Source organism: Meleagris gallopavo, chromosome 1 (assembly GCF_000146605.3).
Source record: "Meleagris gallopavo isolate NT-WF06-2002-E0010 breed Aviagen turkey brand Nicholas breeding stock chromosome 1, Turkey_5.1, whole genome shotgun sequence".
In the NCBI taxonomy this organism is placed as follows: domain Eukaryota; kingdom Metazoa; phylum Chordata; class Aves; order Galliformes; family Phasianidae; genus Meleagris; species Meleagris gallopavo.
Window position 1 is genome coordinate 135,154,354 of NC_015011.2, and position 27,902 is coordinate 135,182,255.

The window sequence follows — 27,902 nt, forward strand, 5'->3', positions numbered from 1 at the left end:
TGTGCGTTTTCTTTCTCAGAAGACAGTTGTGGTAGTTTAAAGTGACTTAACCAATGATCCTATCTTTTTCAACTTTGGATCCTTGTGTTTTTACATTTAATAAAAAAAAGTCCTATACTAATACTAATGACAGGTTTCAGCTGAGACTTTTTTCAAGTACAAGGAAATCCAGAAAATCAGGTATGTGTCATTCATCAGTTGGTCTATTTCCACAAGTGTAACTTTACCTTGATTATATTAATTTCATCGTCTTACTTGGTGTCTGCAGTGCAGCTGAGGGACTGTTACTGTGGGCAGTTTAATTTGACATTTTTTAAGGTTAAAATTTTGTTGCTTCATATAATTTTACTCTGCATGGTGACAAAATCCTGAATGTAAATCCAGTTCAACTAGCCATTATGATTGTCAAATTCACAATTGTGGGAATATGATTTTAATCCCTATTCACAAGTCTTTTTTCCTTTTTGGGGTAGAATAAGGTGACTCCTATGTCACCAGTAGATAATTCCACCCAGCACAGTGCAGCAATATGTGGACCACCATGAAGGCAGGCTGTAGCTCCACAAGAAAAGAGGCAGAAACCTCTTTATATTTTTGCTACATTTTCTTTATAGCTTTGTCAGGATGAAAAGTTGAGAATTGTTCTGTTAAGAGCTGCTAATATGAGTTTAGGATTGATCTGCAAGGCAGCATCTATCCTTTATGTGTGTGCACATTCATATTAAATTTTCTATGCTTTGAGACTCCGTAGCTCAGAATGCAATGTAGTCTAGGAAGCCTGCAGTATTTTCTGGAGACAAACAGGAAAGCTACCAAGCTATTTCAATTAACTTCTTTAAGGTTAAGCTAAGTTATTTAAGTTGAAGAAGCATAGAGCTTGGTGCTTTTTTCTCTTTCTGTTGTTTACTTTGTTGTTTCCTAATACAGGCTTCACAGTGTGAAGAGAGAAACTCAAGCTGAGATACTTAATACCTAGGAAAAGAGGTCATCTTATTCAATAAGGAAATTGTTTACCATTGTTTACAAACAGTTCCCCTGAGTTAGAATTTTTAATTGTATTTACTAAGGATGACACTGGGAATAGAACGAGGAGCTTGTATGTTACTTACCTTGAATTTTCTTGATAAAATAATGGAAACAAACAAATGCAGTATGTGTGGACAGTGCAGTAGTTCTTGAGTAGTTCTTCAAAAGATGGAATTACTGTTACAATTCATTAGAAAGTATGTTGTAAAGTCCATGTCTCTGGATACAAGAGGACTGGAGACTGTTTACTCTTCTGAGTATGCAGTTTTCAAAACCATGAGATTGTTTTGTTGTGACCTCCACCTTGTAACAGTAACATGCAACCAAGTAGTTGTTTCTTTGGAAGAGGTTATTTTTACATATATTTGCACCTATAAATCTTTGCTGTAATTCAAAGAAACATACAGTTTAGACAGTTTCAGCTCTACTGATTATTTAAAACCTCTTCATAAAGTTAGAGCATTTGGCTGAGGTCCTACTTTCTGTATAGAAAAGGTATTTCCTGGAAGGTTATCTTACTGGAACAAAGTTAATGGATTGGTCAGAGAAAGTTTTCTCTATCTGTATATGCTTGTCAAATATATGTCATTCATTCCACGTGGGAAATGATCTCTTCTGTGAGCTTCTTTGATTAATATTCTAATAGCTCACAAAATTTAATATCTTTCAAAATCTCCTTTTTAAGAGAAGTAATTTTTTTCATCCTATTAAAAAATACCTTGCAGATAGATAATTCCAAACTTATTCTTCCACCAAAATAACCAGAAAGCACACATTTGTTGGAACAATGGTTATACTACCAAAAATAAGCATTTACTGAGCATTCAAGTGCCTCCTGGGAGGTGTCCCAGGTAGCAGGAGGAAGCTTTTCTTTGAGTACTATAAATTTAATGGTTATATTATAAGATTTCCTGAAAAATATTGAAGAAACATTCCATGCTTAGGGCAAGGAAGTGTACCTTCTCCAATAAGCTGAAATGTTATCAGGCACACATTAATAGCCCCTTACATTTTTTTTTCATACATCTGAATGTATGGCTGCAAACATCCGTCTCTCCTTTTGCTTGCTGGTAATCCAAGAATTTTTCCTCATTGCCTAGAAAAGCCAACAAAAGATAGCCAACAGCTGAAAACATTGATGCCAACTTGCTGTAAATTGTCAACCTGATAAACTCATTAATGCAAGGTTCTCCCCTTCATAGTAGAAAAAGTAGTGCCGAGAGTAAATATCCAACTGAGATGCTTCATAGAAATCAGATTTGGAAAAGGACTGGCCTGAACTTGTCTTTGTAGGCTTTCATCTGTATTGATCTTGCAGGGCAAAACTCAGCAATGTGGCACTGTGGTTGTGTACCTGTAATAAGACGTCTTCTGCTTTCTCAAATGCTTCCCAGAGGAAGATGTGGCACCCTACTCCTCACTCTGCAGCCATACAGGTGCAGAGGAGAAGGGAACATATAAGATGAAGAAAAGTGCTTTTGCCACATGACTAAGTACCACATCTTGAGGTCAGCAGGAAAGCAGGGACATGTCTCATCACAAAGAGCCACCTACGAGGATAAGTACAGTGCACTTCTTTTAATCATTTTTAAGCCTGAGCGTGTCTCAACATGGCAGATTTTTGCTAAAGAATGACGAGGAGACAGAGAGATGAAAGAAACCTGATAGAAAAAAAAAAAGCACTGAGAAAATGAATTAACAAAAAAAAAAAAGACAACAGAAGGGATAATAGTGCTTTGTTTGTCCTTTCCCTTTGAGCTTTGTGGACATATAATAGTTTTCCACTTCTTGGTCTTGCTTCCCTTTTCCTCCTCCCTAGCCATTTTTTCTGTGGCCATTAGAACCACAGGAGCCTGCCACCCACAGTGTCCATTCATTGCTTTTGCAAAGGGGCCCGAGAGAGCAGCCACCCTGTGCAGGATAACCTGGGCCCAAAGGGCAGCACAGTGTCATAGCCTGAAGCCGATTGCTATTTGTATAGTAACGTGACATTGCAGGAAAAGAGTTCAGTCATGCTCAATTTTACTTCTGGTATTGCAAAAGCAGCATGTTAGTAGAGGCATTCTGCAGATGGCATGGAACTAATTATATTAAATTGTTCCATAGGATCTCTTTAAAGAGTTGCACTCAGAAGAGCAAGATTTTTGATGTGAAGTTGATTCATACAAGGCTTCACGGAGCATTTATTTTACTTTTAAGAGTTCAGGTCACCTTCCATATGAAAACTGAGGGAAGGAAATATTACAAAATTCCTGGTAGAATTTCCTCTAAATTTCTTCCTCCAGGCACTTTCCCTCTTCAGTCTTGAAGAAGCAAGCCGCATGGTTAGCACAAAATGCCAATTCCAACTCCTCCCTCTCTGCCTCTCTGTGTCCACTGTGACTATCTTCAGTAGCTTAACTGTGAGAAACTCCTCTGTAAAATAAATTATTTCCATCCTAAAGATCTGAGGACCCGAGCCTTTCATTCTTGGTTTCCGGTGGAGTCAGAAGCAATTAGCTTTTCCAGATATTTTGTTTTCCAGATACATAGCTAGAGTTCCTAAAATCTTGTTGAGTAACTAGTTGGGGCTTGTTGTATATTGAAGGCACATGAGGCAATACTTGTGCTTCCCTGACTGCTCAGTCCAGCTTGTTTTCCTCTCTTGTAGGCTTTTTTGAGACCACCAGAACAGGCAGTTATCTTTCCCCATCACTAATAACGACAACTGGGTTCGTAGTGTCACAACACTGATATTTATTTCTCTATTAGGGCTCTAGTTAAAAACATCTGCTAGAGAAATTCCTCTGGAAAATTCCATATGCAGTAAGCATAGAGATAAGAGATAAGTTTAAAGCCACTTTGCATACTTTTGCTTTAAAAAAAAAAAGGAGCGACAGAAGTTAGTTTATGTGACTGCTTTTTTTAGTGCAATCAGAACACTGAGTAGTCATCAAATTATTCTTTTTTTGTGAATGTGTTCTTTGAGATTTTAGATTTCCTAATTCTGCTTTTTGCAAGTAATCCCACTTTTCCCTCCAACCCAGTCTTCCCGTGACAACTACCTCTTCTTTAGGGCAGTTATGTGACAGGAATATTCTGAATTAACTGCTTTATTGTTGTAGCTTTTCCATACACGAGGCTCAGGACTAGTGCTGATGAACATTTTTCCTTCATGGGCTGACACAAATGACAGAACTCATCTCTGATACCAAAGCTCAACCTACAAACCAGCTGGTTTGGTCTGTTTCATGACTGAGGCTGCATTAGGAAGCCAAATGTTTAGCACTGTTATTTTTCAACCCAAATGGACAGAATCCCCGTTTTTGTCCTACTTCAGTCTCATGTATTTTTCCCAGACCATTTAGTTTTCAGTAGCCTTGTATGTACTTGAAAGTGATATACATGTACCCTTAGGAGGTGTTGTCTTCCAGTTCTACCCAATTTAGTCACTGTCCATGTGTAGGCAAAATTACAAGTACTTATTCCTGCCATTACCTCTTGCAGAGACATGCTGCAAAGAAGCGCATAGAGTACCTGCAGCTCCAGGCCAGGATGCTGGATTTGTGTGCAGTGGGTGTGAGCATATGTGTGGAAGGATGGAAGAAATAATTGCACAGGTTTAAATTTATGAGTTCAAATTTGTAAATTCAAAGGACCCAGTCATACACTTATGAGGACAAGCATTGTAGCCATCATCCAGGCAAAGCAGGGAAACCCCTACGTCATACTACTTTAATGCTGAAGTACAGTCTCTTTCAGTTCAGTAATTTCTTCTTTTTAAAAAAAACTTGGATATTACTCAGTTGTATTTCTTAACTACAACTTTGTTTCCATTTACTTGCTGACAGACTTGTAGGAAAACAGGAAGGATGAAAGGAATTATCTTTCCCATTATTTAATAAGAAAACTAAGTTCCAGAAACCTTTCTGCGATCTATGTATTTCTAAGTTTAGAATATGCTGTGTTTACAGAGATCTTTTAGCTTTACTAATTATAAGAAATAGAAGAATATGATGTTACGTCCCTACATACCCTTTGTGTCTGCTTACATTTATCAAGTAGGGAATGAAGAATATGCTAATTTGTTTTGCCATAAGAAGATAAGGCACAGCGGTACTGTTCTCTAGTCCAAGCAACTGTATTTATTTGATATTCAGCCATCCTGGAAAGTTCATTTTGCTGCCGGCTGTTCTCCAAGAATTGGTCACAGAGATAACAGAGGCTTGAGAGCTCTGAGCAGCATTCCTTCTTTTGCAGATGGGCAAGAAAGAGAGAAACATTTACATTTTTTCAGCATTACTAGCCAGGAACCTGCTCCCAACACTCTGCGATATGCTGTTTCCTAATGTGGTAGGTGCTGCTGTGTCCTAAAGAAGGGGAGCAACTGAATGCCAGGAGAAAAGAACTTCAGTGCAGAGAAGGATTTAGTGAAACGACTTCTTTCCTTGGGAGGGATCACTGCCTCCTTTGTCTTCTGTTACATCCTGTGTCTCAGCATCTGGAATTTGTGCTTGGCAGCAGCGCTTACCCAGGCATTGCAGCCTTTGCACAGCTAACACAAGTGTTCCACATGGCCCTGGGGCACAAGCATATCCACAGTGATATGTACGTTAGGGGACACCTGTATCTGTTGGATAGAGCTTCTAGACCAAGTTTCCTTTAGTCAGGCTTGTAAAAGTAAAAAACTCAGTTGAAATAGAGCCAAATTTCTTTCTGATATCTCAATGAAGTTAGAAAGCAAAGGGATACCAAACCCACCCATTGAAACGCCTCTTCACTTGGCAAGCCATCTCACACAGAAGGCAGCAGTGTCCCCAGGCTCCAGCTGTACATTGCAGACAGTAGCAGCTTTGCCAAACCTCGTGGCCTGCAGCTCTGTTCCCTCAGCCTGCAGGCTCGTCAGGACTCCTGAGCTCATCGTGCCTCCCTGGGGCAGAGGACATGTCATGGAACACAGGCGCCTTCCATCAATAGGGAGGCATGGAAAAAAAAACTTCTTCATTATTTTTTCCTGAAGGTGTTTGCTATTTTTAAGGTAAAAGAAAATGAGACATATTTCAAATATGTAGTGAACATCAGTGAAAAATATCTAAGAGATGTCTTTCTGTGATTTTTGTGTTTAGGAAGGAGAAATGACTAACTCAAGTTACCTGTCATTTTGATACCGTTGATTTTTACTTCATTTTTATATGGAGAGTATGTCACTTACTTGGATGTATAGAGCTAAAACTTGTAGTCCAAGTTGTGAAATCTCTTCTTTCAAATGAAAGTATACATTTTGTACCAATAATACATATATGTATAACATCAGTGTAACTACTCTTTCCAAGCCTTGCCCTGGCTGATCAAAGACTTTTATGTGATTTGATAATGTTGCTGCTGTCTCCTACCACATACAATTTCTGCTATTTGAGCCCAAGAACTAGGAAAAAAAAAAACAAAAAACAAAATAACAACCTGTAACAGGAAGCATTTTTAGGCATTATATTGAAATTTCAGCTTAAAATTAATAGAGGAAGCATGATATATTATGAAGAAACAGCATAACAGAAGTTGGGTTAGTGGCGCCAACTTCAATGAGTTCCTCAGATGATACAATTGCAGCTAGAGTTTTTTAGTCAAGATGGACAAGAGCACTATGGAGAGCAGTGCTAATACAAGAACATATCCTCAGCTAAGGGACTGAATCACCACAAAATGTGTACTGGGGGTGCTACTCTACTGAAGGAGAGGTGCTTTAGGATGAAACAAGGTAAGATTGTTTCAGGACTGCAAATTAGAAACCATTAATGCTTTTGGAGCTACTAGAGAAACATAGGCAAAGAATTACAGAATCATAGAATATCCCAAGTTGGAAGGGGCCCACAAGGACCACTGAGTTGAACTCCTGGCTCCACACAGAACCACCCAAAATCCAAACTCAGTGTCCGACAGTGATATTCATATGCTCCTTGAACTCTGGCAGCTCTGGGCTGTGACCACTGCCCTGGGCAGCCTGTTCCATGCCCATTGCCCTCTGGTCCAGACCCTTTTCCTAATGCCCTAATAAGGAGGATATCTTTATCAAAGGTGGAGGATGATGGCTGAGCTGTGGACATGGGGTGGGACATGCCTGGAGTGATGTGGGTCAGCAGCAGTTCTACTGTGAGCTTTTTGCCTCCTGTGGCGTGCTAAGCACTCTTGCCCCAGCTTTTGACAGCTGTCTAGGAGGCACCCTCAATCAGCTCTTGAGAACTTCTGGAGTCAGAATGTACATGGTATGAAAAACACTGCCAACGTCTTTCTGAGATGATAAATATTTTATTGGTGTGTTCTGCACTTGGAGGAACGGATAGTTCTGGTGTTAGAGGTCGAGGAAGTTTTATTATGGGAAAGTAGAAGATTCTGCGGCGTTTCACAGCTAGATCTCCAAAAAGAACATGTTCCTTTGGAATTTCAGTTTTCACTGGAATTTATTTCTTGCTGACAAATGCCTCTGATATAGGTACAGCTCAAAAGGCAAAGTCTGTGCTTTTCTCAATTTGCATTTTTGTATAGGAAAAGCTTCTTCTACTTCAATTGTAATAGCAGTTTTTCCTGGCTGAACTGATGATAAATTGCTCTTCTTCGCATCCATGAGATAGTTACGCTTCTAGATCTGGTACCTGCTTGTTTGCATTGGTTCTTTGGAACCAACATCATTCAGGAAGAGAGATGATGTCTAACCCAGCAAGGAACTCAACGTAAGAGGAACTCCTCTGACAAGAAGCAATATAGGTCAGCATTGATTTTTAACTCTCCTCACCAGAAAAAACAACACCGGAGAGCTAAACAAACACCAGCAGTTTGAGCCTCCACCCAGAAATCTGGCAATCTAAATTACACTCTTATTGAGCAGTGCTTCCCTCCGCAGGAACAATGAATCAAATGAAAGGCTTAAATAAATAAATCTTTACACTTCCCTGTTCTTTCTACCTCCCAATTAATCATACGTCATTTTGGAAAACGTAAGTAATCCACAGCAGGAAGCACAACTGCGATCACAAAGCACATTGGCAGCATCCAGCTGTCCCCAGGAGCTGTGAGGTGAATTACTTTGCCTTTCAGTCCTGGTGCCTTGTGGGAGCGGGCTGCCGGGTCACAGCAGGTGGGCACCGTCTGCAGTCCATCCCACTCCAATCCTAATCCCTGTGTGCCTTGTGCTGGGCTGAGCTCCACTGCTGGCTATGCCATGAGTTGCTGCTAGCTGTGACTACTGCTCTGGCAGCCAGCTTCCTGACAACTCCCTGTTCTGGTCTTTTCAGCCTACCTCACAGCAGGCCACATGGCGTTTCTGTTCCTTTACAAAAAGTGCAGTGAGGCAAGCATCCACGTAGAGCCTCAGCCACACAGAATGCTCTTACTGAATTAAGTCTTCTTTCCTGAAGAAAAAAGAAAGAATTTTCTTGGAATCTTTTTCCTCGCGTATACTCATTTCTCTGCTCCTCAGGACTAGAACAGCTTATTCAGACTACAGTTTACCCCAGATACATTAGGCACAGGGAATTTACCCAAGTTTTTGCAAACATGTTTGTACACGCCATTTTCTATACTTTAACTTGATGTTTTTAACAGAAAGGCCCAAATTCTAGAAAACAAATTTTTGAATAAGCCTGATAGCATTGCAGTCCATTTCAACTCACGTAGTTCCTCTTCCTTGCTAGCAGATGCCAACAGCTGTGATTCCTTCTCCAGACTCAGGAGAACACTGCTCATCTGCAGGAGGAAAGGGCTGCTCTTCACACCACAGTCTTTCATGGGAAAAGTCAACCATATTTGTCTAAGCTCCCATTGCTTCTGTGACAGCATTCAAATGCAGAATTCTGACCTTTGAAGTGCTTGATTAGCACTTGGTAATGGGAGTTTCTTAAGTTATTGGCGCTTCTTTTCTCATGCCACACTCTCAGCGTTGCAGAGGTGAAGAACTGCTACCAAACAGATCAAATGTCCAGCCTGAAAGGAAGAGCTGAAATTACCACAGAAAGCCTACTTGGACAACAGTTTTGGTACTGTTTCACAGGACATCAAGTAGTTCAGATAAGCTTCGGAGAAGTACTCTTGAGTTTTTGGGTGTTTAACTCTAGATCTTTTGAAGTTTTCCCCTCATGTTAGAAGTCCTTGTCCTTTGAACAGAGCTTCTTCCAAAAGAGATAACTGACATTTGTTTGTGTCTTCTCAGAAGACCTATGCTCCTGTAAGATCCTCAGCAGGAAGGCTAAGTTAACCCTGCTGTCATCTGTTGAAGTTTTACCAAATGGCATTATTTATACTAACTGTAGCCTTAAATCCCTTTCCAGGGGCATTGTATCTTAGAATAGTGCAGAAAGGATGTTTTTCTTTCCTTTGTATCTTTGAGGCATGAATAATGCATACAACTACATCTTTATGTTCTCTAAGGTCAATCACTACTGAATGAAGTTTGAAGGCTGAAACAATGTGGAAAATTTTGTTTAAGTGTAGTTTGAAATGCTTGAAGAGCAGGTAGCGGATCAAAGATCACCTATTCACCAGAATTTTTATTTTTCTGTCAGTGGAGGTTTTCTAGCTCTTTGTTACTTACAGCATTCCTGTCCCCACTACCACCCCACCCTTCTTTCTTCTGGTACGTAGGAAGAAATTCCCTCCAATGTTCTGAAGCATAGAGATCTCTCTGTCTTTTTCTCATTTCCTTCCTTCATACTCTCCTTTTACATTTCAGTGATGTAAAACAGCCAAGATAAGAAATAGCTGTCTCTTCCCAGGAGGAGACAGGGGACGGATGTGCAATTGAGAAGAACAATTCCTTTTTTCCTACTGCCTTCCTCTGGATGGGGGGTAGACAGGGGTAGGGGAAGTGAGAAATAATTTAACCTACCCTTTGCCAGCTCTACCAACTATTCCTAGCAGAATAAATATAGTAAAACATGTTAGCACTGTAGTGCTCTCCCCTTGAAAGCAACGGATTGGTAAAAAGGAATAAAATAGAAAATGGGTGGCTAATAACTTTTATCTTCTGTCAAAATGTGAAAAAAAATGCCCATTTTTTTCTGTGATGCATCCCATTGCTCTTTTAGCATCTGGCTTAAACTGTTGTTTTCAGTAGTCATGTATCTAGATCCTCTGTTGCTAGAAGAAGTGAGAGTTAAACTGTTGCCACTGTAGGTAATAGTCACAATTGTGCTTTTGTACGAAGATCAGCATAATGAGATTTGGTTTTAAATGTTTAATAAGGAAACTTCTGTGGAGAAAGCATTTTTCTGCCATTATGAGATTTAAGGACAGTTTTGAACATTCTTCTTGCCATTGTAGCTTAATAGAGAAAACATAACCGATGTTTCAGTTACCTGAATTTAATAAAAAACAGCACAGACAGGAAAAACTCATTTGCCATCTAGCACATGCAGCAGCAGGAATTCACAGCCAAGAGTATAACTCTTTATGATGGTGATGAAGTTGTCTGGTACGTGACAAGAGGCCTGGTGTCCATCATTAAGGGATGAGCTTGGGTTCAGTGACACAGAGTTCAGGTGTACTGATAATTTTCACTGGGAGATAAGTGAGGAGCAAAAGGGCACGGGAAAGTCACAAGAATTTCTAGGAAATTTATTTCTGTGGAAATCCTTTCTCTTGCTTGGTAAATTGATGGGATGGGGAAATCCAAAAGGGGCTTTGTTACTCTCTTTCCAAGGTCTTCTTACCCTGTTCATGGCAGAGGGGTTGAAACTAGATGATCTTTGAGGTCCTTCTCAACCCAGGCATTCTATGATTATATGATTCAAGGACTGTTGTTGTCATGCTGTCTTGCCTAGCTGCATCAGTTGTGACCTAAACTCCAAAATCTGGCTCACTTGTAAATACAGACACATGTGAACATTAAAAGGGAGAAGCACTTTCCTTAGATACTAAAGCCAGTGTTCTGCGTAATGTGAGTCAGCAGGAATCACTAGCACCACAAAAGAAGATTGAATGTCAATGTGACTGTAATACAGGGAGTTCTCCAAATGATCTGGTACTCTACATGTTGTACAATAAGTAGGGAAGAGTGTGTGTGCGCACAAAGAAGACTATGGGCAACAGTCAAAAAAGCCTCAGAGAAGTAAAATACTGTGCTTGGGTTACCAGAAATAAAAAGTGCATAATATGTTTTCTGAATGGACTGCGTGAACAGCCGGCATCATGAGAACCGGGAGCTGTGGAGAAGTGCTCCTACTGTGTTAAAGACTTTATTTCGGCAGCAAAAATTGAAATTGAAACAAAGGTAGCAGCTGATTTGGGATCTCCTGCTACTGAGAAGTTCCTGTCTGAGTGTAACCCAAGTGATGTGTTCACAGAAAAGGACAGTAAGGCAAAAGAGCCAGAAGCAAAACTATTATACTTCACAGCTGGAAAAAGAATTACACTTCTGTGTGTATGTAAGTACACACTAAGGAAATAAAGAGGATGAGGTTTGGACCAAATGCCTCCAATATTCACTTTAACATCTTTCCAGTTCAGTTAAACAGGTTCCATGATCTGACAGCTAGGAAAACCCTCTTCTTACCTTTATAGATATAAAAGAGAAGAATTCACAAACTACTTAATATAAACAGAGTGGGAGTTTACTGGGAACCATTGCTCATCCCCTTTGGTGGGGAATGAAGGTGTTGTGCAAGTAGTGGGCACTGCACACTTGGTGCTCAACATCTAAAGAATATATGCTTAGTGAGAGCCAATGGTGAAAAACCTCTGGCTCTGGAAGGCATGATAGGACTTAAAGCCTTGCTACTGATCCAGTATGGTTCAGTCCTATTGATTCTTTGTGAAAAAGATCTGCCTTTCAAGAATCAACTGGAGAAAATTATTAGAATCTGAAAAAAAATAAGGTCACAGACTGAAAGATCTAGTTAAGAGACAGCTCATGAGGCTATTTTACCACGTCTTCAGGAGTTTAAGCATTGAATCTCTGTAAAAGCACAAAGGCTGCTCTGAGAATATTACCTCCTATTTTATTGTGTTGGACCACAATGTCAGAGACAAACATTGGTGGTATGGCAGTAGAGGTTAAACCTTCCCACCAGTATTCCATTGCATGTTGTTGCCGTGTGACGGCAGCAGAGATGGCAGCAGAGGAGCGATCTGACAGAATGGTGTCTGACATGGAAGTGTGGATGTAGCAAAAGTGTGTCACTGAATTCCTCTATGCAGGAAAATGGCACTCATTTTTCTGACCTTCATTAGCATTTGGTGAATGTTTATGGAGACCAAACAATGGATGTGAGCACAGCAAGGCAGTGGGTGGTGTGTTTCAGCAGTGGTGACAGTGACAGTGGGTCACCTCAGCCGGTGTGATTTTTGCAATTGCAGCTTGCAGACTCTTGGTCATCATTGGTGAAAATGCAGAGATAATGGGTGTGACTGTGTTGAAAGATAGCATTCTATTCCTGATAATTTTTTCTATTTAATAGTGTTATGGTACTTTTTGAATCTGCTGTAGTTTCCATGGAAATAAATAGGAGGCATTACTTTCAGAGTGACCTATGAAAAGTGTGGGAAAATACTTTTCTGTGAGGGGAAAGTAGCAGAGTTCTATCAGAAACATTCAAGATCTATCCTGCTCACAAAATATGGCATAGAAATTATCTGTTCCATACTCAAGGAAAAGAAAGACAAGTTAAATACCCAATTTTCCGTGTTACCTCCTGCTGCCTGAAAATAGAGCTGTGGCTATGCATTCGAGAGCAAAGGGCCCCTGCAGAAGAGTCTGACAATCTCTGAGGCATAACTACAATAATAATGAGTCCTGAGTCCTTAGTCTACACATGAAAAGTTGTTGTTCTCTACCATGCCTTGGAGTTTGGCAGAGTCATTTGTCTTACGCCAAACTAAAGCCATGGGATTTTCACAAGGTGATATCTGACCAAGACATTGACAGACTCACTGCTGGTCCGTCAGCTGAAGATCTCTTTGAAGCAGACATTAGATGTCTGTGAAGTTTCAGGGAGACAAACAAGAAGATAGAGCTTGGATTTTTTTGGTAAGCAGTACCATGGCCTATAGCCTCCACAGAAGGGGAGTGGAAGTACAGTGTTAATCTCCTCTCTCAGTTGACAGCAATAGAGCCTGAGGGAACAACATGGAGCTGCATCAGGGGAGGTTAAGGCTGGATATCTGGGAAAGGTTCTTCACTGGAGAGTGGTCAAGCCCTCAAACTGGCTCCCAGGGAAACAGCTATGGCACCAAGCCTGCCAGAGTTCAAGAAGTGTCTGGACAATGCTCTCAGACAGGGTCTGATTTTTGGGTGGTCCTGTGTGCTGCCAGGATTTAGACTTGATGATCCTATAGGTCTCTTCCAACTTGAGATATTCTATGATTCTACGGCCCTTTAACGTGAGTACTGTATTCCCAGCTTATTTCTGTGCCTTTGCTGATAAAGCATTTCTGAGCTCCATTGTTGGGCTTTGGGCATTCTGGCTAAAAATTAGCATTTTGAGTTAACATCAACTGTGAAAGCTTTAAAAACTAAGATGTTTTTTCAAAGCTGAATACATAAATCCAGTCTACTGGTTGTCCCCCTTCTGATTCAGATATTCCTGAGGTACATGAGGTGTGTGGCTTACACAAGGAATGGGTTTTGAATCAGGCAGCATTTCCAAATTGCTATGGCCTTTGATACTGATGAGCACTCAGGGTTCCATCCTACTTCTTTTAAGAATCTGGACTACCTTATTTCTCATATAGTGAAATATAAGTGTATTCCATCATTTATTCTTTTCTACTCTTTAATGTCAAGGTATGAATATTTCTGGATTTTCTTTGATCTTTTTGCAAAGACAAGCTTATAATAAAAAAGGATGTGAAAGAAAAGCCAAGTGACATCACTTTAGTCAGTTTAAAGAAGCTTGATATTTGGTTGTTTATAATCTCAGTATGTTAGTTGTTTGTACTGTGATAAGAGCATTTTTGGTGTGGAGACTGAGCCACAAGACTTATTACAGCGATGCAGACAGTGTTTGTCTGTTGGTTAGAGTAATGGACTGGAAGGCAGGAAGGTCTTGGCTTCTAGACCGAGCTGAACTGGTGACTCATCGTGTGGTGCTGGGAAAGTACATTCAACTCAGTACTGCAGTATTGCAGAAATCTGCCTACTTGTTGGGCTGAACTGGAGCAGGTTGTAAGTGACAAGTCACTAGTACATATGGGAAATATGAGCCTTTTTTCTTCTTCAGGATAAATGTAAATTCTGCAGTATCTTCTCCTGAGCCACTCTTACATGGTGTGGCTGTGGTAACATTCTTCAAAAGTTAGTTGGGTATTTTCAAGGAAATAGAACCTCCCACACAAAAAAAACTCTTCCCACCATCAAAAGAAATTTATGTAAAAGTTGGTGTGAAAAAGAAAACTGAAGAAATGAACAGCTGTTATTTATTTGTTAGTATTAAGGAGAACTTAATTTGTCCATCCCAGGTATCGGATTAATGTATAGATTACAAATATACAAAATAAGTCTTGTGTTGAGGTATAATTTTGTCACCTGACTATGTAACAAATATCTAAAACAGCTTTTTGGTAGAAATTGCAATTGAAAAATATCATGTAAGTATTATGAGCAAGAAAATAATAATGCTTCTCCTGTTTCAGTTCTTAAGGTGTTTCTTATCTGCATGGAGGCATCTTGTTTGCAAATGACAAAAAACAAAAAACAAAAAACAAAAAAAAACTTGTCTACGTACCTTCTTTTCTCTTTTGTGAAAATATGTAAAAACATTTTGCTGACCAAAAGTATATGGATGAGAAAGGGATTATCACTAATAATTGACTATCAGTTTTTATGTCCACAGGGAAGAGATCTTGTCTCAGCACCTTTTTCTCTATTTTAGATTACGTGCCTCGACCACACTGCAAATAACAGAAATTTCACTGAGAACTGCATATTGTCCTATTGTATTGCATCCTCTAAGATGCCTTCTCAATCTGCTACATCTCCTACAGCAATCAGCATTATCCAGAGATCTTTTAGCAGTAACAACACTGATCAACAGAGAGCACATAGAGCTCAGTGAGAAGGTTAACTTTTGAAATCTAAACTGGACAATGAAATGGGTCAGTGAGAAAATTAATTCTCATTAGTTTTTTCTTGATTGAAATAGAAAGGAAATGGTGGGTGTTGCATTTGGCCTGGCAGTTAAATATCAAATATAGTTCTTTTCCCAAATCTCTTGTGTATTTTTCTTACTCTTAAAGAAATGCCAGTCCAATTCTGAGAAACAGTTCTGAAATGTTTCATAGCAAATTTCCACATTTAATATTTCCAGTTCTTTTTCTAACAGCTGGCTCTGAAAATGAGCCAGAGCTGTAAGAGCTGGCCTAGAACACTGGTCTAGAACGACTCAGCACCACGTATGATAAAAACAAGGTCAGTCAGTTTGTGTCATCAGTGATAAACCATGCAAATCCATTCCTTGCAAATCATGCTCTCAGTAACTCCTTAATTCCACTTATTGTTATATAAATCTAATTGCAATTTAGTAACTAGTGATGCTTGACGAACTTAATCTCTTTTCTTTCTCTCTGTCTGCTGTATTTAATTCTGTAGAAACAATAGAACTTTAAAAGGCCATTAAAAACTGTCACTGACCTCACCCTTCCCAAGGAAAGTGCCATGATCCCGCGGTCTCTGAACACTTAAGAACCAGGTCAGCAGGTTATGGCTGTAAATAACTATGTCTAGGAGGAAAACAAACTCCATTTATAAATGAATTTCATATGCAGTCAAGCACTTTTAATTATGGAAATTATGAAACTGGAATAAAACCTCTGGTGGTGCTTAGGGTTTAGGAAAACCTGGCATCGTTGCACTGCACTGAGCAAATATAGACAATGCAGCCATGAAAACAGCTGTGAGGCTGTTTTATATCAATCCCTTCTCCATGAGCAGGGCTAATGCAACTGCATTACTGCTTGTTCAGAAGCAAAAATCTTCCCTACGCTGGCAGGTTTGTTTGTTTGTAGTGTAATAGGTGGAGATGAGTTTTCAGAAACATTGGATGTATCTCAAGTATAATTTAGCAACTTTAAAATTTATCAGTCGCTAAGAATAATATGTTCTTAAGCAAGTTTCCCCAGTCTGCCAATTTACGTAGGTGAGTAAACTAGACAGGTCAAATAACTGGCGTGGTTTATAAATAGACTACAGAAATCTCCATATATAGAATAGCATCCAGACTTTCTATTGTTTGAAGCAAATGATATCATTACTTGGATGTCTTTCGAGAACTGAAAATGACTAGACTTCGGAAACTAGAAGTAGCTAAATATAGGATTGCTACTTTAATGAGTGGATGCTGTATTTCATTATTATGCTACTAGTATGTGAACAAATGCCTCTCTGTGCTTGGAGATGAGAAGGGGGATTTTATTCCAGTAATATAAGATATTGGACAAAAGCCAAATTCAGATTAAGATCTGATAGTGCTTCTACCCTCTTTCCCTTATGGAAAATATTTTTAAGATCCACCATGCAATGTAACTGAACATATGAGATGATTACACTGTCCACTGATTTGTGCATTCTCTAAGTGTTTACACTTGTGCAAATCAGATATAAAGTAGATAGGATTTTGCATAAAATAAAATGGTAGAATAAAAATTGAAGAGACAAACTGTGCCTTTCAGTATAGTTTGTGAGTGATTACATCTATTTCACCACATCACAGAGCTTTCTTTGTCATTGCTGATAACTAGAAAATACTTCTTCCGACTCCTGCAATATCAACTTCTGAGACCACCTACATAGCTTCTGTGGAGACAATCTTTATTCCTAGAAATGTTGTGTTGGAAAGCAGGCTTACATTAAGATGTCCCTGCACACTTTCTCTGAAGTCCACCATTGTATCAGATGAGGAATGGCATGTTGGATGGTAGAGGTGGATCTGTTGTGTCTTTAGAAAAGATAAGAAGCTAAAATAATATGCATCTCTAAAAGCATACTTTTATAAAGATGGAAACAAGTTTAAAAGATTACAAACCAAATTTTAACTTATCAATCCATATTCTCCTTCAGCTGCTTATGCACCTTCTACCTTTCAGATTTAATTATACATTCCTCTTCTGAAAAAGAAATTCCAGCTTCAGACTTACTAGACGCATCCCTGTGTTTTTGTTTGTTTGTTTTTCTGTAAGCCTTTATATGATCCTTCATCAGCTCCTAGAAGCTGCAGCACTTTCAAGCAGTGACCTAATGCTGCTCTTTAGGATTCTCTTTCTGATAGCTTTGTAAATTCTACAAAGCTAAGCAGAAGTAATGAATTTTTATGTAAATATGACTACTTTTCTTCTTAGACATTTTAAAACATTTTAGCTGGGTTTTCCCATCTTAAACTCTAGTCTCTTTCTTAGGATAACATCCCTCTGAGGAAAAAAACCATCAAAATGCAGCTGATCCCAACTTCTTTACTTGTAAATACCAGACCTCCTTTCACTGAGTTCTTGACAGAAACCAATGTCACTGCATGGACTTCTTGCTTGGAAGGATACTGTTTGCAAGCAGCCACATTTCTGGTCAAGTGAGCAAGCAAGATCCCTGGACAGTTATGCAGATATCTGTGCCTTATATTTAGGCAGATCTGTAGATTTACACTGTGACACAGCCTCTTAAAGACCTTCCTTTCTTTTTTTTTTTTAATGCCTGCCATATCACAGCAGCTCCTTCTGGATTCCATCTGGCTTGCTCAGTAATTGTGAGCTTGGATGAAAGCTACAAAATTAGAAATGCTTTCATGAAAATGTGAAGGGTAAGTTCACACTGCAGCATGTCTGGCTTCCACAGTTTTTAGAAGTCAGTTTCTCAAGACTGGGATGAGAGAACATTTTGATTTGAAGAGGGGATGGTAAATAGTACCTCAAATAAAGTGAGCATGTGGAGCTGTGAAATTTCACTTTGAAATGAAACTATACAGCCTTCACATCAAGGCTGCATGCCAAAAAGTTCATATAATCAAGAGCCACAAGCCAGCCCATAAGAGGAAAGTCTTTTATAGCTTCACATCTAAGAGGTGCAGGATTCATGTTTCCCGTTGCTGGCTCTGACGTCCTTGCTGAGACTCACTTGAAAGGATGAGTTTCTGTCCACTGGGGACTTGGCAGCATCAGAGACTTTGTATTCTCATCCTCCAGCCTCTCAGTCCCAGACATAAAGCACAGGCATCCCAGTCTGTATCCCAGGAACTGTGCTATTTTGGGATTCTTCTCTGCTGATGTTCCCATCAGGACTCAGAAGTGAGCTGCTTATGTGCTAGACAACCTGCTTTACAGTTTTCTCTATAAACGCCATCTTAAGAGAGGCAGATCTGGAAACTCCACACAAATCAGTAATCTGTAAGTGCTTACCACAGGCATTGCTGTTCCTGTTACACTGGAAAGACTGCCTTAACCAGTAGACTGACCAGCTTTTTTAGTATTGCTGGTGGTAAGCGTTCTTGTGTTCATTCTGGGACCAGTTTCTTCCTCCAGGTTTTTTTCTTGGAAGGACATGTAAATATATGACTCCCTCTACTTCTGATGGGAGGTGTAAACTTTCATAAGATATTGAGGTCACAAACTATTCCAGTATCCATGCATCCAGTCTAGAAAAGATTATGGCTCCCATTCAAATATGAAAGAAAGAATTATTTCTTAGCTAAATAATTCTCAGAACAGTTAGGGAGAGGATCCACACCCACATCTTTTCCTTCCTCTCTAAATGCGCTGATGTCTTTCTGCCATTCCTTTGACAGTTAAAGTCTTCAGTATGACAGTGGTCATACTGTCCAATGCACTTGCAGCTATTTCACTGCAAACAGGCAGTTTCAGATGGCTGATTCTTCTTTTGGATGTGTTTCTCCTACGACAGAGCATTTTCCAGACCAAGTTTGATGCTGACTAATTCAGACTGCCCCACTAATAGCTCTCCATACTTGTTTTGAAAGATTGTTTATGGATGTTTCTAGAGAAATAAATTTGATATCCAGGAAACAAATGTCTTCATCTTTTTAAGGAGTAAAAGGCTTGTTTGGAGCAAATGCAACTGTGCAGTTACATTTGAAACTGATTTCTTATCTGTCTGCTTCCTCAGCAACAGGGTTATCCAACCATATTCTTATTTTTTTCTCCTTTCTTTCAAAGGCAGCAGAGGATTAATGCTTCTAAATCAGGGCTTTAATGGACCACATTTGGAATTAATGTGAGTGTTGACAACTGAAGGTCAGATCTGGAAATAGAGGTCCAAAGGGGAAGTATAGGCCAGTTTCCCTGGCAGCGGCAGTGTTCTGCCTCAGAAGCAGGTTTGCAATCTTGACTGGACTTTTTGGCTAAAATCTACTTTTTGGCTCACATGGAGCATCTGAGTCTGCTGCTTGTTGTGACATGGCAGGAGCACGCGATGCATCAGCACTTCCTGCAAGTTCCCAGACCTTCCAAAATCTCCTTGTTATACCATAGCCTGGTTCAGAAGGGTTGCTGTGATTGACGGAAAAGCACGAAACTGGGCTGTGTCAAGCCAGAAGATAATTCACAATTGCAACCTGTAAAACTTTATTGAAGAAAATATGGGTGTGTAGAATCCTTTGATTCTAGGTTGCAATATTTTTATTATAATTTCCGTGGGGTGTTTTTTAGCAGCATGTAAGAAAATGGCTTATATTTCCTGGTCTTTCTGTACTCATAGAACTTTACTTTGAGGTCTGTCCTCAGATTGCCTTTGTTCTTTGTCAGAATACCAACTATTGAAGTGAAGGTACTTCAATGGACACACAGAGATAACACATCATTAGTGTGTGGAAAAGTTTAAAGAGAGTTAGGTGTATTTTTCTAGGTTTCTTAAGATTTTGGCTGAAAGAAACTGTCAAAAGCAAAACTGTATGAATTCTTTGAGGAGAAGTTGTCTTTTATTGGCTGAAGATATATTAACATAAGTAATAATGTTTTGGGACAAAAGAAAGTTATGTGAAAGCAAGAGGACAAAAAAAAAAGTGTTGGAGCATATGTGTTTTATGTATGCTGTTTCATATGTATAAAAAAAGACAGTGGTTCCACCAGGCTAATATATAAGCTCTACAAATATAGATGACATATGTTTTCCCCTGCTTGTTCTTAAGTATAAATGGTGTTCCAATTCCTTAAATCATTAATCATATATTCATTCCAGCACAGAGTGACCCAATGATGTTAAAAGTATGGTTGGAAAATTCTCCCTTTCTGTTCATTTCTTTCTTCATTCCCCCTTTTCCATCATTTCAGCTTCTCCATTCCAGTCTACTTCATGTTCTGCAAGTTAGAGATTTCCCAGGGTAGGCACGTGTTTGATTTTCTCAAGAAGAAGCTCTCAAGAGAGCTCACATTTCCTTGGAGCCTCCTGTGACTGCTGTACTGTTATGGGCAATGAATGGGACAGAGTAAAGCTGCCCTACTCACTCTTCTTCAGCGTAGTCTTCTCCAGCTGCATTTTAAAAGCATAACGAGCTGCAACCACATTTTGTAGTAGGTTGAGTTCTGTGAGATAGGCACACTGTTGATGGGCCCCTGTGGATATTTCTTATAGAAAAGGGCAGAGAGTGAATTGCAGATACTCATCGACTGCTCTAGAGAGGGCCAGCTGCGAACACTGTAGACATAAGTGTCTCTCTGCCTCTTAACCTGTCTCCAGGATCTGTTTCCAGCCCTGCATCTGTAGTAGAGGAACTGGGAAGTTCCTCTACCTGATCTTCAGACTCCAGAGCAATTGGGCTGGAACCCAGATGGCCAAGTCGCATGTACATGTGTGTGTGACCAGAGCTAAAACTAGCACAGCACTGCTGTAGGAGATGGTCAGTGAGCTTAGGTGCTACCAGGGTGAAGTGAGAGGCTGCAGAGGGCTGGGACTCCATGTAGACAGCAGACTTCAGATGTAACTGGTGGAGATGCCATGATGTTTGCTAATTAAAGAATACACCTAATAATACTTTCTTGGCTAATTAACACACTACTGTTATCAGTTGTATTAATTCACAGTTATATCACTGCAAGAAACACAGAGCTACAATTCTATTGCTTATTGTTAATAATAATATTCATACACAGTTACACTACTATAAATATCTCTTACAAACAAACCATTGTTAGTTAATTTTTCCTCATCAATCCCAATTTTGTTAGGATAGAATTCCAAGTTGCTGTTTCTGTAATCTGGGCAATTTTACCAATGCAGATTTCAATTGTGTAGATGAGACATGCAGCCTTGTATCCAAAGGCTGCCAGTTCTCCCCATTGCCCAAACACATTGTTGTGGCACCTTCCTCAGATCAAAACAAGCATGTCTGCATATCACTGTTGGTGTAAAATTCCTATAAATGCATTTTTCCTCGGGAAATAAACACTTTTATGGTACTTTACAGCTACATATCCCACCTCTAAATTGTAAACTTTGCTGATATACTTGCATTTTATTTCCCTTTGTCTCAGTTATGCACTCATGTGTAGAGTTCGTTTTGTCAAGGCTTTACAAGGATCTTTAAAAGATCTATTTTTCAACTTTAAAGTCTGAAACTATAAAAGTTGATACTATAACTTCCCAGTAATGTCAGACTAAGTGAATGTGCCGTGATCTGCTTTTGAGAAATTGTATACATTCATACATAATAAAGCAGAAAATGTTACGTGTTATTGAAAGCTCCCAGAGACCTCCCACTAACCATCAAAAAGTGAAGAAGTGGAAATTGAGCAATATGGAGAGACGAGGTATAATTCAAAGTAGCGACGTTAACACTGATCTTCAAATGTTTTCACAGAATCACAGAATCACAGAATGGCCAGGGTTGGAAGGGACCTTAAGGATCATGAATCTCCAGCTCCCCTGCCACACGCAGGGCCACCAACCTCCACATTTAATACGAGACCAGGCTGCCCACAGCCCCATCCAATCTGGCCTTGAACACCTCCAGGGACAGGGCATCCACAACCTCTCTGGGCAGCCTGTTCCAGCACCTCACCACTCTCTCTGTAAAGAACTTCCCCCTGACATCCAACCTAAATCTTCCCTCCCTCAACTTAAAACCATTTCCCCTTGTCCTGCAGTTATCTACCCTTTCAAAGAGTTGACTTTCCTCCTGTCTGTAGGCTCCCTTTAGGTACTGAAAGGCTGCAATGAGGTCACCCCGCAGCCTTCTTTTCTCCAGGCTGAACAAGCCCAGCTCCCTCAGCCTGTCTTCGTAAGGGAAGGTGCTCCAGTCTCCTGATCATCTTCGTGGCCCTCTTCTGGACCCTCTCCAACAGCTCTCTGTCTTTCTCCAACAGCTCCCTGTTTCCATTTATGTTCCCTATCTTTGAAGAAGTCTTCCTGATGTTTCATCATCTTAAGAATATATGTGCATTAAAGGACAGAAAATGAGAAGAGAAAAAAAACTTCCTAAGATTGTGGAAGAAAACAATTGTGTCCCCACATTAGCTGCTGGTATTTTTAAAACACGCAAATTTAAAGGTTGGATGATGGATAGTACACAAACAATAGGCCTTGAACTTCTTCCAGTCAAAATAATACTAGCAGCCTCCAGGTTTTTTTTACAAGTGGACAACTCTCTTGCCATAGTTTTCTCCTTAGCAACAGTTTACCAAATTTAGAGTCACCCTGCTAATTAAACAAACAAAAAAAAATCTTACTGTTCTCCTTGCTGTTTTCTCAGCAGGCATAATTGAAGTCTCTCATGATTTAATTACTGCATTTGACAGTTTGTTGCTGCAGTTTGTTAGGCTGCAGTATGTTGTTATTTACATCTCCAGAACATTTCTCTAAAAATTTGGGATTAATTCTGATGAGTGGCTGCACTGCTTATTACACTGGTTTCCATGCAGACATGTGCCTGCAGTGGTGTAGGTTCACACAGGCATTACATCCACGTGACATGCATAGAAACAAATAGAACTGTTCACTTCTGAACAGACAGGGAGGAGAAACTCTGACATTAAGGGTTCTGAGGGAGAGATGTACATTTCATCTGCAAAAAGGAAGAAATAAAGACATAATAAGCTTGTGACCATCCAGTCATTTAGTTAAAATGGACCAACCTGGACAATTTATTAGAGTTTATAAAATGGTCTGGACTTATTATTTCCTCTAAATAATAGTCTAAACAGAAAGCAAAGTTCAGAATATGACGTAGGCCACTGTTACCTCTGTGAATTAATTTCCTGAATCCTACACCTAACCTCTAAATAGCTTGGGGCATGGTTTCAGTTCTGTGGGCTTGTTTTTGCAGCATGGAATGCCTACTTGTTTCATTAAAAGTAAATACAAAACTGAAACAAAAGTATTTTAATATGTAAAATGAATTAGAGTACAGACAGTAATCCTCTCATGACAAGCATGACTTGTCTGGGAAACTCTGCATTGCTGTTGCCATAAGCTTAAGAGCCTGTTGCATAAATATCATCAAAGGAGGACTTAAGCAATGTCTGCCAGATACCTGCTTTATACCTGTTACTTATTTGGCTCTCAGAGTGGAATCCAAAGCCTGGAGCTGTATTTTCAGGATCTTGATAGTGTAAAGGGAGAAGTGAATACCTGAGAAATCAGCCCCATGTGCTGAGCATGGGTTGATTACAGCTGCATGAAGAATGCTAAGCATGGCAGTGCTGGTCCCTCTCTGCTTCAGGTCCTTGACCCAGGGCTAGAAGCAGGAGTGACAGCATTACTGCCTTTGTAAGCCACAGCATGGCAGCTCAGAGTACCTGCCTTGTTTTGGAGGCTTCTTTCTACCAGCAGCAGTGCACATGAAAATTAGCAGCAGCTCTGAATGAGGGACTTGGGCACAGAACATCTTTCCTGTACCATCAGACTTTGGGCCTTCTGCCTATTTCTTCTAACTCATCATTAGTGATGGGGAATCATTTTTCCCTTTCTCAGCTTGCTTAAGAAGCTGCCAGAGCACTTTCAGGGGTTTAAGACCTGCGGTGGGCCACAGGTCTTCATCGTATTCCTAATCATTAAGTTACAGTTTTAAAAGTTACACCACAGCATGCACAGCAGCTCTGCTGTTTACATTTCCGAACAAGAGTAACTGTGGTAGCTGCCCTTGGTGTGCTAGGTGGAATCTGAGCTGGGCTACCCCATGGAGTCTTCCCAGTAGTCTTGTGATCAGCACATTTTCAGCCCAGGCCAAGATGGCTCTATGCAAGCAGAACAGATAAACCTGCAACTAACTCTTGGGTTAGGTCTGAATTCTAAGTCACTGTGGTTGGCTACTAGCAAGTTTTGGGTGTCTTTAGAATAGAGAGCCATTCAAGAGGAGAGGGCAGAAGCTTGGCTTATGATTTTGAGCATGATATCTATGTCTTCTTTTATGTCCACCCATAAATACTGTAAAATATAGCAGTGATTTAGAGCTTGCATAGAAGGATGTGCTGCATTGTGACCTAGGACTTAGTCCATGTCCCTGAAGAATTCAAGCAGCTGTTCTTCTGTGACATGATATGTGTTGCATGTGTCAAAGAGATAGGTGAGATATCGCTCAGCATGGAGCTGCAGCATTTTGAAAATGTGGAAGGAAATGAATAGAATGACATTATATCTCTTGATACTGATCTCCAAGAACTGGAAATCCTCTGATTGCTGCACCGAGTGCAGCTTTAAGAGGTCTCACCAGGAAGTCATAGATCCATGGATCATAGTCATCTAATCCTGGTCTTTGCAATGAATCTACTAATTAACATTTATTATATTGTGCCAGATATCGTAGTTGATGCCAATTAATTTTTGTCTCTTGTGTGTTCTGGCTTGCAGGGTGGAAAGAGTTACACAGGACCATGTGGAGGAAGAGACTGCAGTGGAGGATGTCAGTGTTTCCCTGAAAAAGGAGCCCGTGTAAGTAATATTTTTTCCTGCAGAAAGATCTTCATGCCATCAGCTCAGTGCCATTTGCTATAGGTAGACTTGCATCAGAGTGCTGGGAATATTCTTTTTTTCTTTTTTTTTTTGTTTGAGGGGGGAAGGGGAGGTAGGAAAAAGGTACTGTTGTTGCGTCTTACTTCCTTGAGAGCTTATAGATTTGAAAAAAAAAAAAAAAAACTTTGTTATGAAGTATAGCAGATTCTTCTTTTAAAGCTAAGGGTCAAGGGACCTCACAATGCTAAATGATTGTTAACAAAATCACCCAATAACTTTCTTGAAGTTCTTACTAACAAAATTGTATCTGATGAAAAGATACCTCGTAGAGGTGGTTTCCATTAAATCAGATGGGAAGCAGGTCTGCGGGACATGAAATTCCTACTGGAAGGAAACTGCCTGGGACTTCTTGGCATTGTGGCATTGGGTTGTTTCTGGTACTCTTTTCTTTTAAGGAATAAAGATGAGAGGCAGAAAATGGGAGATGTGGTGGAGGCAACAAGCCACCTGCCCATAAAGCTCTGAGCAGTTGGGCAGTTCTTTGTGGCTCAAAGCCCTGGCTGGCAGGCTCCTTTTGTACAGCATGGTCTTTTGCAGCTGAGACAGTGACTCAGCCTTTTTCATCCACCCATCACCTAAGAATAGGCCAGGCAAGAGATGTGGCCGATCATGTGCTTTCTGCTATCACTCTTACTTTCTTCCATTCAGCAGGCTGTCAGTTCCCATTCCCATCACATTCCTCAAGCTTGACTCCACGTCTGAGTGGAAGAAGAGATTGGTAGCAAAGTCACTGTGTAGGTGGAAGGCATGGAACACTTTTGTTTACTGCAGAATCCTGATGTCTCTGTGGAAGTCAGATGATCCCTGGGTTACCATGTCATGAGCATTGCAATTGTTATACTCCCTTTTCCTGACCACAATCTGTTCTTGATCTGCTTCCCATTGCAATAACCTAATGACAAACTGACGACACTGAGGTCAAACAAATCCTGCCCCTGAGGCACAGATTCTGCAGGAGCTCTCTCCAGCTGTTATTGCCCTTCCCTGATCATTCAGCACATGAAGCTTAGCAGATGCCTCCTGCCACTCCCCTGCAAAGGCACTGAAAGCCTACTGTTCCTGTGTGAAATGGCTTTAAGTATGATATTCTATGCTTCTCTTCAGTGGGATTTTTTGTTGTTGTTGTTCTAAGGTAAAGCACAGACCTACTAGTTCTCCACTAATGTTCATGAAAATTGTCGTGTGTTGAAAAACTACCAACTTTGTGACTAACATATTTTTCTCCTTCCTTTTGACTGTAAATAACCCTTAATTTCAAGTTGCTACATCTGCAGGAAAAGAGAGGTAGCTAAACAAAAGCAATTGCATAGGTTAGAAAAGCTGGAAATGTGAAGTTATCAAAGCAGAGAATCACCCAGGTGCCACAGAAGTTTAGTTGCTTCATATCTAGCTTAGGAGACAAAGGCATACTTTGTATACTCACTCTCCACTCTCACTCTTTCACTTATGTCAGGGAAGTAAGTAATCCCATTAACTAAACACGCAGATTAAATAGGCACTGAAAAAGGGAAAAAGAGGATGTTATAAAACATTGATTGCATTTTTCATTGATTACATCTTGTGGTTAGTGGTGGAAATTGTGAAGGATTACTGGGGAAAGTGATTTAAAGACTTCAAAAATTGTATTTAAATTCTCTGCAACTATATACCTCATTCTGAGTCAGCATACTGTGCGTGTATTTTGTGTCTGCTTGTCTCCTCAGATGTCACAACCTTGGTGAAACATCTGGTTTAAGAAATAAGAGCGGCCTTTAGAGACTAGTCAAATTTGGCATAGCTTCTGGTCTCATGCTCAGTTCTCAATGGGAATATTTATTTTCACAGAACCTCTGTATAATCTGGCACGACACACATTTTCTTTTTGAGGTGACTCATTACAATAGACATATTGCATGTTTGTACTTGTAAGAGTGCCTGAAGCAGCCTGCTGGAGCCTGCTTGTTTGGTGACTCTATGTCAGGTACAACACAGCTGTCACTTGCAGGGTGTCTGGAATTCAGGTAGAAGCAGTGCTGCAAGAGCCAACAGCCAATGGCAATACCATTGCCCTGCCATACAGTGTAAGTGCACATTCTTCTCATAGCACATCTCTCAAAACCAGGCAAACAAAAGCACTTTCTTCAGTTTCCTGCTGCTGAATGCATATCAGAAACTGTTGAGTGAAGTAAATTCACTGGAGTGGTAAATACTACTGCAAAACATGACAGTAGAAAAGATCTGAGCAAACCTCTATCTTTTTATTCATATATGGTTCTGCTTCATTTTCTTTTTTTCAGTTACAATCTTAAAGTATAGCATTTAGATAAAGATGCTTTTTCTTATTGTCTTAATTGTTTTTAAATAAGTGCTTTGTTACTGAAGTATGCTCAGTGGTATCTTGTGGGGGCTCTGTGCTAGAGGTACAGAGGCATTGTCTGTCCAGATGTGTGAGGATTCAGCCAGACTCTGGTGATGTGTGCCAGGTCTCCAGATGCATGATGGCTGGAAGCCCTGTGGTTCTATCTGCATGGCTTTTGGTTTGAAACTAATAACTCTATACATGAAGGCACAGAGAAGTTGAATCATGTGTCAGGCAGGCAGTTTCTAGGGACAAAAGGCCACCTAGCACAAGTCAATGCACCCAACAGGCCTGCCAAAAAAAGAATTATGGTATTCCTAGGTTGTGATTTTTTACTATTTCCAGCCTTTTGTCCTGTTCATGGCTGAGCTTGGCCATGAAGCTTTCTCTGGGCACAGATGGAGCAGAGTGAAATCCACTGGGGATGTGAAAATGAAGTGTCAGAAGCTTGACCCACTTGCCATAGTGGTGAGGAACCTCTGCAGCAAGGCAAATGGAGCAGCTAATGTGCAAGCTTCCACCTCTTGTTTGAACTGGGAGCTTGGGTATGGCACTTTCTGCCTCATTTCCATGAGGAAGACAGATCTGATTCAGACCTTCAGAGAATCACGGGATATCACAAATGATGATGAC

At 40.1% G+C, this 27,902-nt stretch overlaps 1 protein-coding gene across 1 annotated transcript in view; it reads left to right on the forward strand.

The window, feature by feature from the left end:
- The window catches only part of COL4A2 (collagen type IV alpha 2 chain), a 141,113-nt gene that overhangs the window by 17,047 nt on the left and 96,164 nt on the right, over positions 1–27,902 (forward strand). The window contains exon 3 of the mRNA XM_010728555.2: positions 24,770–24,850. Coding sequence (XP_010726857.1) covers positions 24,770–24,850 — 81 coding nt within the window. The remainder of the gene's footprint in view (positions 1–24,769; positions 24,851–27,902) is intronic.